At 60.6% G+C, this 12,608-nt stretch overlaps 2 protein-coding genes across 8 annotated transcripts in view; both read left to right on the top strand.

Moving 5' to 3' along the window:
• LOC123352472 overlaps positions 1–4,979 on the top strand; it is a 66,609-nt gene extending 61,630 nt beyond the window's left edge. For all 7 annotated transcript variants that reach the window (XM_044992637.1, XM_044992636.1, XM_044992640.1 and 4 more), the window contains 2 exons: positions 2,708–2,797; positions 4,667–4,979. In XM_044992637.1, coding sequence (XP_044848572.1) covers positions 2,708–2,797; positions 4,667–4,815 — 239 coding nt within the window. In that variant the 3' untranslated portion in view covers positions 4,816–4,979. The remainder of the gene's footprint in view (positions 1–2,707; positions 2,798–4,666) is intronic.
• A 1,721-nt stretch (positions 4,980–6,700) lies between these two features.
• LRRC26 (leucine rich repeat containing 26) lies at positions 6,701–10,860 on the top strand. Its single transcript, XM_044993092.1, has 3 exons — positions 6,701–6,732; positions 7,327–8,156; positions 10,628–10,860. The coding sequence occupies exons 1-3, from the start codon at positions 6,701–6,703 to the stop codon at positions 10,858–10,860; spliced, it is 1,095 nt and encodes a 364-aa protein (XP_044849027.1).
• Positions 10,861–12,608: the final 1,748 nt, after the last annotated feature.

The raw sequence follows: 12,608 nt of genomic DNA, 5'->3' as shown, positions 1-12,608 counted from the left end.
GGTGGCCGGGGCAGGGGAGGGTTGTGTTGTGGGCCCCAGAGTTGTGCGTGGCTGGGGCAGGTCTGGGCTGTGTTGTGGGCCCCAGTGTTGTGCGTGGCTGGGGCAGGGGAGGGTTGTGTTGTGGGCCCCAGATTTGTGCGTGGCTGGGGCGGGTGAGGGTTGTGTTGTGGGACCCAGAGTTGTGCGTGGCCGGGACAGGTCTGGGCTGTGTTGTGGGCCCCAGAGTTGTGCGTGGCTGGGGCAGGGGAGGGTTGTGTTGTGGGCCCCAGAGTTGTGCGTGGCTGGGGCAGGGGAGGGTTGTGTTGTGGGCCCCAGAGTTGTGCGTGGCTGGGGCAGGGGAGGGTTGTGTTGTGGGCCCCAGAGTTGTGCGTGGCTGGGGCAGGGGAGGGTTGTGTTGTGGGCCCCAGAGTTGTGCGTGGCTGGGGCAGGGGAGGGTTGTGTTGTGGGACCCAGAGTTGTGCGTGGCTGGGGCAGGGGAGGGTTGTGTTGTGGGCCCCAGCGTTGTGCGTGGCTGGGGCAGGGGAGGGTTGTGTTGTGGGACCCAGAGTTGTGCGTGGCTGGGGCAGGGGAGGGTTGTGTTGTGGACCCCAGAGTTGTGCGTGGCCGGGGCAGGTCTGGGCTGTGTTGTGGGCCCCAGAGTTGTGCGTGGCTGGGGCAGGGGAGGGTTGTGTTGTGGGCCCCAGAGTTGTGCGTGACCGGGGCAGGTCTGGGCTGTGCTGTGGGAGTCACGTGGCGCATTCCGGCTGGGGATTAGTGTTGAAATCCGAGCTTTGCTGTAGGACAGAATAATAAAATCAAGCTCTTGGCATGTCAGGATAATTAAACTGGTTCCTGCTCTGCGCCCTTCGGTGTTGTTTGCAGGAGGGCTGGCAGGATGTGAGGCATTTGTTTGTCAATGTACTTTTCTCCCTGGACTCTCTGAGTGGAATGGTTGGGAAGATCTCCCTTAGGAGGAATGGATCCCGTGATTCCCCACAGATCTGTAGGCCAGGTCTTGTTCGCTGGTGTCCAGAGCTCAGATACAATGGATCTGCCAGTCCCCTTCCTGCTGGTGCCCAGAGCTCCTTCCCCGTGACCGTGACGGCTCAGGGCCCGGCCGGGGGGTTCTTGTGGCGAATGCAGTGCCAGTGTCAGCTGAGAGCCTGCAGCCTGGTCTCTGTTTATTCACAGAACAGGTCCAGCAGGGGTGGGGGCAGCAGCAGCTACCCCCCCCCCCCACCAGCTGGCAATGTGCCTCAGACCCTGCACTCACCCCTCCCGTGCAATCGCTCAGTGAGTCTTGGGCCTCTCTGCTGAGATGCCAACAATGGTGCTTCTCCTGCCCACTGGTGGGGGGCTCCGTGCTGGGGTAAAGCTGGTAGCAGAGGCCCTGACACTTTCTGTGCCAGCTGCCCCCTTGCCCTTGGCATAAACAGGAGGACGGGGTGTGTTGGGAGGGAAGGGGCAGCGCTACCCCAGAGACCTTATGCCTGTGGTGCAGTCCTGCCCTGTGCCATGGCCCGGCAGCCCTGAATCGTGAGCTGCAGCCAGCATGGATGGTGTGGAGCCTGGAGCCCTGTGTCCTGCTCAGCGTCTCAGCGAGCTCGCTGCCAGAGCTGGGTAAACAGCAGCAACGGGCCACTGACCAGCCAGCAGCTGGGGAGCTCACCCGCTGCGCCCCCTGTAGTTCTGCCATTCCGGTTACTGTCCCCTGTTGGATCCCAGCTGAGCCCGTGTGCACGTGTGTGGGTGTGAGTGTGCATGTGTATTTGTGTGTGGGGGGGGTGCATACATTATGTCCACACACACGTGTGTGTGTGTGCGCGCGCACGTGTGAGTGTGTGTGATAGCATGTGTGTGCACAGGTGCCTAAGAAGAAGTGACGTTTTGATTAGATTCCCAAGTCTCTCTCTCCTGGCGATGTGATTCCTTTCATGCCAGTTCTTCCCAGGGCAAGATATTCGCAGCCAAGTTCCAGAGCCTTGAAGAGAGCAGGCTGGAGCGGGAGCTGCCTGCGTCCTGACAGGACCCTCGGGCTAGCACCACCCAGTCAGAGCATGAGGGCCTGAGCCGAGTCCAGGACGACGCCCCACGCCGAGAGCGGGGCCCTGGATTATCACTTGCAGACAAACCCAACCCTCCCCAGGGACTGGAGCGCCGCCTTCTGGGGCTGGCGTTCTTCAGCTACCCGACTGCTTGTTGGCCAAGGGAATGGCCTGGAGCCACTTCTCTCAGGAGCTCGTTGTTGGGGGGCCAGGGTCCTGGGCGTTCGATACAGGTGCCCTTGTGGGTGGAGGTAGGGTGACCAGATGTCCTGATTTTATAGGGACAGTCCTGATATTTGGGGCTTTTTCGTATATAGGCGCCTGTTACCCCCCACAATCTGTCACGATTTTTCATCCTTGCTGTCTGGCCACCCTAGGTGGAGGTGATGCCCCTGCAGGCTGCCAGGGGATTAAGTTACACTCGTGCATGCACAATCGTGTGCACACCACCCCATCCCACCCCCCGTTGCAGGGGGAAACAGGCGGTGGATACAAAACCCCACACCTGGACAGGAAAACAGGCCGAGGGAACAGGCAGCGCTGCGGAGGGCTGGCTCTTGCTGTCTGTCGCATCTAGTTTGACTGTGAGGTTTCAGGGCGGTGCTGGGGCGTTCGTCACGCAGGGTCTGGTGGGGGGTTGTCTCTCTGGGGAGAGGATAACAGCCACTCATGTCTCTTTGCAGTGTGTGGTGTCCCTGTGCAGCGCTGCGTTGACTACTGTCGCCACACAACGGCCCGGAGCAACTGCTCCCTCTGTCTGCCCCTCTGCTCTGGTGAGTCCTCATCGCCCATGGCCTAGCTGGGTGCTTTTGTGCCCCAGGTTGGAGCAGATGCCGAGTACCACAGCTTCTCCTAGCACTGAGGGCAGGGCTGTGCCTCCAGCCCTGGCATGGCAGGGGGCAGCAGGAGAAGCCTCCCAGCTCAATCTTCTGGCTTCGTCAGGCTTTGAGATGCTAGAGTCACCCTGGTGGACTCTCCCGTCTCCCCCACCTGGAAAGCTCACAGCGTTCCTGCTTTGCCTTTGGCTCATCTGACAACTGGTGCAAAAAGCCCTGATGCAAATCCCCCTCCATGGAGACACAGCCCCAGAAAGCAGCCAGGGAAGGGGCAGCCAGCCTGCAGGGTCCCCAGGGGTAGAAGGTTGCGGCCTGTGGGTCTGTGAGACCTTGGCAAGCAAGGGGTGCCTGGCTTGTCCCCTCCTGCACTGTCTGGGGGTGACTGCCCACGTCTGGATGAGGGAAGGAGCAGGTCGTTAGAAGTGTGCTAGCTAGTGTGATTTAGTGAATGGAGTCTAGATACTAGTGAAGACAGGGTGCAGCACCTTTCAAACCTAGCTAGCTGGTCACAGTCAGCCCGGGATGCCGGTAGCACCCTCTTCTATGGCTCAGGGGCTGGCAGATTTGCTAAATGCTCCACCTCCCCAAGCAGGATGGGAGACAGGGAGACCTGCTCCAGCTGTGCGGCCTCTTTGCTTAAAGCCCATTGGCCCATGGCAGCCCATCTGTCAAAGTCAGGAGGCTTCAGGGTTTTTTCCAAATGTGGCTCCACCCAGCCTGGGAGCAGCAGGTCCTGGCCACAGGGACCCATGGTTATTCAGGTTTCAGAGTAGCAGCCGTGTTAGTCTGTATCTGCAAAAAGAACAGGAGTCCTTGTGGCACCTTAGAGACTAACACATTTATTTCAGCATGAGCTTTCGTGAGCTACAGCTCACTTCTTCGGATGCATAGAGTGGAACACACAGACAGGAGATACTTATACATACACAGAACATGACAAGGTGGAAGTACGCATACCAACAGGAAGAATCTAATCAATTGAGATGAGCTATCATCAGCAGGAGAAAAAAAACGTTTGAAGTGATAATTAAGATGACCCATAGAAGGCGTGAGGAGAACTTAACATAGGGAAATAGTTATGGTTATTCAGTGTCACACTGTGCCAGAGTCTGTCCCCCATGCCCCTTAGGAATGAGCAAACGGGTAACGGCCCAGGAGCAGCCCCTTGCGTTCCAGAGGGGTGTTCCAGGAGGGGAGATCAGAGCAGTAGCCAGTGCAGATTGTTGTCTCCAATGCTTCCACCCAATCCTGAGCCTCCTGACTCCAGGGCCTGGATTCTGGGTCTCCGACAGTTCCTGTGAGCATACAGGGGCCACACAGCCACCAGCTCTCCCCAGGCATCGGCCATGCTAGCCAGCACAAGTCGGCCATGATGGCGGTGGGAGCTAGGGCTACCCGTGGCAGGACAGAAGAGCAGGCCCCAGCATAGCTACACCCAAGTCTTCTCCAGGGACAGGGAGTCCTCTGAGCCTGTTGTGCTGGACAGGCCAGCAGTGAGCACATGGCAGCAGCAGCCAGTGGTAGGAATAGGCTGTGCCCAGTCCCTGGCTAGGACGTGTTCGCCGGGGTCTGGGCCGCACACGATGGCTTTGGAACTCCCAGGGCAGCTGCCTGGTGTCACAGGCGCCTTTGCATTTCCAGCTGTTGGAGGCTGTTGTCCGGAGCAGCAGTTGTCTCCTGGTCTCCTGGACCCTGGAAGGGGCGTCTGCTGGGCCTGCTCTGTTCTGCAGGGCGGTTTGGAGCACTTCCGATCTGGGAGCAGCTCCTATCATCCCAGGTAGCGTCTTCTCTTTCCTTTCCTTCCAGACTCCAGCCTGGGCGTCCTGGACCCCGAGGAGCTGGCTGTGGTATCCATGGTGCAGTTCAAAGTGTCACAGTCCCTCAACCTCACCTCGGAGGACGAGCGTGATCAAATGAATGCATCTAAAATCATCTACCACAGCGAACTCCCCTGAGCAATCAGTGCCTCAGGGAATGCTGGAAAGGGCAGAGCAGTGACGGCTCCCCAGTGCTCGTCTTGCAAAGGTTCCCCCGGTTATTCCCTTTCCCATTCGGTTCTGTGCTGCCGTTTTGTTGTAAACGTGCTGGGGGAAGGGGCTCAATGTAATGTTCCCAACCATCCCATTGCTGTGGTCTGAGTGGGGCGGGGCCAGCAACTCGCAGCTGCGTGAACTAGGAGCCCACTCCCAGCTGAGCTGGTCCAGGGCCCTGGGGAGCAGTATCCATAGGTAGCCTCTTCGCCGGACTCAGCATCAGCCCTGACTCACTAGTGAGACATTAAAGGGACAGACTAGGAGCAATCCAGGGAGACAGTTACCAGGCACCAGCCTGGCAGGGGCCCCTCGCCTCATCCAGGTGCACCAGCTGCAGACGCAGTGGTTCCAGCTGAGCCTTCTGTCAGCTCCAGTGAGCACCCGGGCCTAGGAGCCAGGGTGAGGGGAAGAGCAGGGTGGGAAGTGTCACGGGGTCCCCGGGCGATGCTCTGGAACTGCTCCCCACAAAGCCAGGCAGGACTTTGGGGAGCCTCCTCTCCCTCGGAGCAGCCTGTCTCCAGGGCAAGAAGCTCACACGGCTTCGCCTCCTGGGTCTCTCCTTGGAGCATTCAGCATCCTCTGCCCCTCCGTGCGCTTCCCACAGCGAGTCCGCCCAGGCGGGGTCCTGGGGAAGCCACCGCGTCCTGCACCCCCACTGCGCAGTCAGACGTGACTCTCAGCCAGCCAGTAAAGCAGAAGGTTTATTTGGACGACAGGAACACAGTCCAAGACAGGTCTTGCAGGCACAGACAGCAGGACCCCCTCAGTTAGGTCCATCTGGGGGCCCCGGGGAGGCCACAGCCCCGTTGGGAAGCCCAAGCCCCGTCGGGATGTCCCTCTCCCTTTCCAGCCAGCTTCCAAAACTGAAACCCCCCCTCCAGCCCCTCCTCGCTGGGCTTTGTCTCTTTCTCGGGCCAGGAGGTCACCTGATCTCTTTGTTCTCCCACACCTTTAGCAGCCCCCTGCAGGGGGGAAGGGCCAGGCCATTAGTTGCCAGGTGACAGAGGGTCGGCCAGAAACTGAGGCACCAACACAGTATTCAGAGGAAACATTAAAAACAGCCCCACTTCGTCACAGGGGGCACCTCAGCGCTTGAGGTGAGGGGCAGGAGATGCTGCACCAAGGGGCTAATTGACCTTTTCTGCAGATTCAAAAGAATTTCAGACCAAGGAAGTGCCAGTTTCAGGATGCAGCCCCAGCCCTTGGCTGGCACACGGACACTGCAGAGCACCAAGCTCCTCCCCTCCCGTCCCGGATCTCTCCAGGCGGGGCTGAGAGCCCTGGCCTGAGACTGAGCAGCGGCCCTGCTGGGGGCTGGAGGTCTGGGGGGCTCCCAGAAGGAGGGGAAGGCAGAAGGGCCTGAGTGCATAAAAGGAGTTAGGCACCTAAGTCTGGGTTTGGCACCACTGCGATGCACACAACTCCCGCTGAAACTCTGCAGGCGCCTAACCCCCCTCGGCACCTGTGTCTGTGAAGGTCTCACGCCCTTGCACCGATGTGTCTCCTCTGCAAACAGGGAGCAGCTGGTGCCTATCTCCCACTGGAGCGAGTCCCAAACCAGGGCCCAGGAGCGCTCGGCTGGGGGCCCCATCTGGCAGGCAGGGGGACTGGCCTTACAGGTTTGAGCCCTGGGGGCAGGGTACTCCCTTGGGGTGTGGGAGATCTAATGGGGAGAGGGGGAATTGATCAGGGGCCTGGCCCCTCTCTGGGGAGTGCATGAGCCACTGGGCTCTGGCCTAGTGCAGTGTGGGGCTCCCTCAGTCTCTCCTGGTGGAGCTGTGGCATGTGGCCAATTAATGAACCAGTCATGGAGCAGGGGGACTGGCTCCTGGCTCTCCCGTGAGCTGGGTGCATGCTCTGCCCACTAGGCTACAGAGCCATTCTCAGGCTCGCAGCCTCTCTTTCTGGCCTAAGCGACTGAGAGAGTGAGAGCACCAGCGAGGGCACAAGCCGGGCGGGGGTGTGTGTGACTGTGCAGCCTGCTGGTTAGAGCACTCACCCAGGAGGTGAGGGACCCAGTGCCCCAGCTCCAGGTTCCTGGATCAGAGCTGCCAAGGGGAGAGGGTCCAGGAGTGGGTGGAGGGGCCGGGCCCAGTGGCCGAGGAGAGCAGTGAGAGCTGGGGTGGGCAGTGCAGCCCGAGCCCTGTGAGAGGCCTGAGCATGGGCTGGGTGCAGGGGATCTGGCCAGTCCCCCAAGGGTGTGGCCTTAAGGTTATTGTGTGTGGCACTGCTGCACTACCTGGCCTGGAGCAGGCTCCTGTGGGGTGGGGGAGGGGACCCTGGCTCTGCGTCTTGGCAGCAGCATCTGCTCTGTGAAAATGTTTGCTAAGAAAGTGCAGCTCCGCCCTGAAGAAACCACAGCCGGGGAGAGCCGCTGGCCTTTGAGCAGCCGGGTTCATGTTTGCAGAGCGCAGGTGAGGCTGCGCTCTGCAGGGGGAGGAAAGTGCCCGAAGAGCTGCAGGGGGTCCGAGACCTGTGCAAGGCACCGCGTGCCCCCGGCCTGGCTCCCGCCCTGCCGGCTGCCCCCGCCCCACAGAGCTCACCTGGGAGGGCTGCTGAGCCGGACCAGGAAGGCTGGGTGTGTCAGGCACGGCAGGCGCCAGGAGGACTTGGGGGAACGGGAGCTGAGTGGTGCTCTTGGCAGCTAAGCATGGCTGGCTGGAGGGGCCCGGCCACTCTCCTGGCCTTTCTCCTCCTCTGCCCGCTCCCCTCCCCCGGCTGCCCTGCCGTCTGCAGATGCTCCTCTGGGGAAGTGGACTGCAGTTACCGAGCCTTGCGCGTTGTGCCTGACAACCTGCCCACCAACGCCAGTGCCGCGTGGCTGGGCTACAACCACATTGCCGTCCTCAAGGCTCACGCCTTCCGCTCGCTGCCCGCGCTGCAGAACCTCAGCCTGCGCAGCAATGTCCTGGTGAGCGTCCACAGCCAGGCCTTGGCAGGGCTCGGGGCGCTGCGGGAGCTGGACCTGAGCAACAACTACCTCACCGTGCTCACGGCCGAGACCTTCCTGCCTCTCCCAGGCTTAGTGACTCTCAACGTGGGGGCCAACAAGCTTGGCCAGCTGCCCCCGGAGGTGCTCAAAGCACTGCCCTGCTTGCAGGAGCTCTTTCTGCACAGCAATGCCCTGAGGTCCCTGCATGCCAGCGTCTTTCTGAACCTGCCTGCCTTGCGCTCCCTCACACTGCAGGGCAACCCGTGGGCATGCACCTGTGAAATCCAGCCCCTCTTCCTCTGGATCATGGGCAACAGGGACAAAGTCCAAGGTAAGACTGGACGGGTGGCACAACAGCATGGCCTAGGGCCGGGCAGGAATTTTTCAGTGAAACCTTTTCTACATTGGACAATCCGGCTTCCTTTTCACTGAACCCTCTTGATTCTGACACAACGTTCTCAGAGGCCAGGCCCAGACCCACCACTCCCGTATCTTGGGAGAGGGCCCTGGCCACTGGGCCATACAGTTGGTCTCTCTCAATCTCTCCTGTTTGAAGTTGTTCCACTTTGTAGAAATAATTCAATGGTCATTGGGCCAGAGCGAACACGTGCTATGAACTTGTAGCCTGGTGGGGGAGCCAGGCTGACGTCCTTGCCCCGAGTCAGGCAGAGCCCAGCCACTGGCCTATTTCAGGGTCTCCGGTTGTACAAGGTCTCATTTCCCTTCTGCTGCAGAGTTCTCAATTTCCAGCCAGCCCCACTCAACTCCCTCGCTCCCAGGGCTGGCCAGGCTGGGAGAAGGGAGCCTCGAGTGAATCTCATGCACTGCCGGCAGCAGATTTATTCCATCCTCTTGGCTAGAGGCAGGGTCCGTGGACATGAGGCTTCCCTAGGAGTCCCCTCCCCTTGAAGCAGGCGGGTTTGGGTTGCAGCAGGGGATGTGGCTGCATGGTTCCACCACACTGCTGGTCACACACGAATCCCTCGGGTGACAGCCCTGCTCTGAACGAAGCCTCCGGGGCCTGGTATTGGGCATCCCCTGCAATCCCCTGCTCTGCAGGGGCAGTGACAACTCACCGGGAGCAGGGCTGGGCCGGCAGGACACAGTGAGCAGGGAGTGAGGGCCAGGGCCTGACCCCCACTGTGGCCCCAGCCTGCTCACTGATGTCGCTGGCGAAGCCTGGGCGAGGCCGCAAGGAGTCAGCCCATGTGCCGCAGAGCCTGGGTAAAAGGGGAATCAAGGACAGTCTACTGCCTAGGGATTGGTCCTGCTTTGAGCAGGGGGTTGGACTAGGTGATCTCCTGAGGTCCCTTCCAGCCCTGATAGTCTATGATTCTATGACCGTGGGGCTGAGGGAAGGGAGCTCCGCACAGGCAGAGCCCTCTGGCCCCTTGTTTTGGATAGGCCCTCCTGCCATGGGCGCCGAGGGGCGTCCCAGGGTCCCCAGCTCAGGATAGGGAGTTTGAGAATGGTGAGGGGCCAGCCCCTCGCTGGGAGCAGTGTCAGTGCCAGGGAGGCTCCAGCTGTGGGGCACCACCAGAGCTGCCCTGTGCTCCAGCCCTTCCTCCCCTGGGCCCTGCGCTCTGCTCTGGACGTCTCCCAGCCTACAGCGGCTCCCCTTGCCCTGCACAGCCCGTGTGTGCTCAGGGTGGCAGGGGCCAGATGCAGCACTTGGCTGGGGTTCTCCATCCAGGCAGCAGGGTGCCCCCGCGTTATCTCTCTGACTGGGCCTGGCTGGGGTAACGAGCGCCAGCCGGTGCCAGGCCTCTGTGATTTGAACCCTTACAGGGAGTTTCAGGTTGGCGCCTTTCTGTCCCCCAGTCCACTAAGAAGAGGAGAGGCCAGTGCAGCCGGGGCTGGGAGGACGGGAGGCTGTTTATGGAGTTGCCCCAGGGCCCCATGGTGGGCACCAGATAGTGCCGTGTGGTTCCTGCCGGCTCCTCGGCTGCGAGCGGCACTATCTGGTGGGCGGGCGGGCGGCACTGCCTCCTGCAGGCGGAGGAACCCCCCCCCCCCCGGCTGATGGCGACACCCTTCCCGCTGCGGTGCAGGAGCAGGAGGAGCACATCTGTCCCTACAGCCCCCTCCCAGCTGAGGGGTGGCACCGCCCTCTGTGGGCATCATAACCTCAGCCCTGGGAGAGGGGCTGCCCCAGGCCCCGCCCCCACAGCTCCGTGGGCATCGTACCCCCAGGCCTGAGAGAGCGGCTGCCCCAGACCCCGCTCCAGTTCCTCAGCCTTCGAGCCAGTTCAGCCTCCTCCCATCAGCCCCCCGACTTACTTCCTCGTGTGTATCACCATGGGCACCGACTCGCTCCCGGTGCCGTCGTGTTGAGGCGGTAGCCTGGGCGGGATGTTTCCATGACACTCCGTTGGGCTGACAGAATTAACCCCAGCTCTGCGCAGCACATTTCACCTGGCGCCCGTGGCACTACGAGAAGACCGAGGGGGGGGGGGGGAATTGCTCCTGGCCACTTAGCAGGCCATGCTCCTCCTGAGCGCTGCCATCCTGCCCCACCGCAGGGCTGCCGTCATGGCCCACAGCCTGCCCCATCCTCCCAATGCTGGATTGTCCTGCGTGACCTCGCCCAGCACCAGCACACCCAGCCGGCCTGCAAGTCTTCCCCGCGGCTGCTGGCCCACCCTGCCCAGCACTGCCCTGCCCAGCCTCCCTCCCTGGCGCTGCCCTTCCTTTCGCTGCCCTCCTCCGGCCCAGGCAGGAGCCCAAGCCAGCTCCCATGTGCTGCTGCCAGGTTGGGAACCATGGCCCGGCCTGACCTTTGTGTCTGTCTTTCTCTGGCAGAGGAGAATTTGATCCTGTGCAGATTCCCAGAGCACCTCAACCAGTATCCCCTCCTGGCCATTGGCAACGAGTCCTTCAGCCACTGCCAGGAGAGCTTGCTGCACCCCCGGGACTACGCCTTCTTCCTGCTCATCGGCCCAGCCTCCTTCCTGGCCAGCATCCTCATCTGCCTCCTCCTTGGCTCTCTGGCCATGGCCTATAACCACCTCCTGAACGAACTTTGCTATTGGTGAGGAGCCCACCCGCATGGGAGTGCCATGGCTGCAGTCACTCTGGGTGGCCCAGCAAGGGGACGAGGTACTGTCTGTGTCCCAGGGCTGGCAAGCATTGTCGTGGGCACTGGAAGAGAATTGTGTTACCTTCCCCTGCGGCGGGGCCTTTCCTTCTCCCCCAGGGGACTATGAGCACCACTCACGTTCCTTGGAGCTGCAGCAAGGAACCAAGGGGGAAATGCCCAACGTTTCAGCAAGACTTCCCTGAACATCCATCTGCACTGGCTGGCGAGTGCTGGCTCCACCCCCGAGCCCTCCAGCTCTTTCCAAGAGCCTGCCAGTGAGGTGCCAATTGTTCTGATATGGAGTGAGAGCCAATAGGACTGGGCTGAGGACCCCCCCCATCATCTTCCACACCTGCCCCTGACCAGCAGCAGATGGGAACTGCTCCCACCCAGCCTGGTTCATGCCAGCACCTGAGAGGTGAAAGGCCCCTCTCTGCTTCCTAATTTGCCTCAAAGGCACCTAGAGGGGCGACCCTCCATTACCAGGGCTCCAGTGTTAGCCGAAGGGTGTAACCGTCTGGCCTGCCCAGCCCAGTCCCCCAGTATGAACGTGACAGCCGGCGGCTGAGTGCAGTCCCTGCACCCATTCACAGGGCTAACACGATTGGGATGGCAGGATAGGAAACCTGGTGCCTGCTGCAGTAGGGTGAGCTGAGAATTGCCTTTAGGTTTGCGGTGTTCTCAGTCTTTACTGCACTGGTGGTTGGGTAGCAGCCACAGTGTGCTCAGAGGAACGGTCAGGGTGTGAATGCTGCTACTACCCTGGAGAAATAGGAGCCATTTGCTCTGGTTCCTCCTGTGTTTAGAGCAGAGCATGGGCAAATCAAACCAGAGGCACACACCTTTCCACCCAGGGAACGGAGGTGGATGTTCAGGACGAGGAGTCATGAGTAGAGAGCTGGAGCTGGGCAAACACTGAACAATGCTCTGGACCTACCTATGTGAATGTCAACACTAGCTGGCTCTGGCCGTGCTCACTTCCTGTTTGCATTCATGTCCCACTGATGTTCCAGCAAACATGTCCCCGGACAGGAGAGCTCACAGGAATGGTACATTTTAGAGAATATTTGTGGCAAGTGAATTTTTGAACTTGTGACCGTGAGTGTGTGCTCTGGAAACCTGAACTGGGACCTGGCCCAACAATCGGGAACAGAACTATTCCTTGTGCCCAATGTGTTGAGAGCTCAGATTGCAGACCTGGACAATGAGCGCTCGCTGTGACCTACCGGCAGAGATTGGCCGTCAAGAGAGCTGCACTGGATTCTGGGAACTGCATTCTGGCTCCAAAGGGAGCATCACCAAATCAATTACTCCTGGCTCCAGCTCTTCCTGCACGGCCAATGCTCCCAGAGCCAAAGCCAACCCCCAAGTCCGGGTTACCCACCCTACCAGTGGGGAATGACAATAGTCAGGTTGCCAGGCCTGAGAGCCACTCAGTAGCACAATGGAATCCAACACACGTGGAAAATGTGTTTCCATTACACACACACACACCCCGTGTGCACCCCACGGGCTAGTCCCAGTAAAACTCTGGGCGTTCCAGGGCAGCCTGTTCTCCCCTTCCCGCAGCACCACGTGTGCAGTGCTGGGAACACACGCAGGGATCTTAGGTGCTAAGGAGTAGTACTGTGTTATCTGACAGCAAACCCTCCACATGTGCTCCCCACCCAGTGTTCCCCCTCACCCACCATCCCCTTATGGCCC

Source organism: Mauremys mutica, chromosome 18, assembly GCF_020497125.1.
Source record: "Mauremys mutica isolate MM-2020 ecotype Southern chromosome 18, ASM2049712v1, whole genome shotgun sequence".
In the NCBI taxonomy this organism is placed as follows: Eukaryota; Metazoa; Chordata; order Testudines; family Geoemydidae; genus Mauremys; species Mauremys mutica.
Note: the sequence above shows the minus strand (reverse complement) of the source record. Positions and strands in the feature narration are given on the sequence as shown.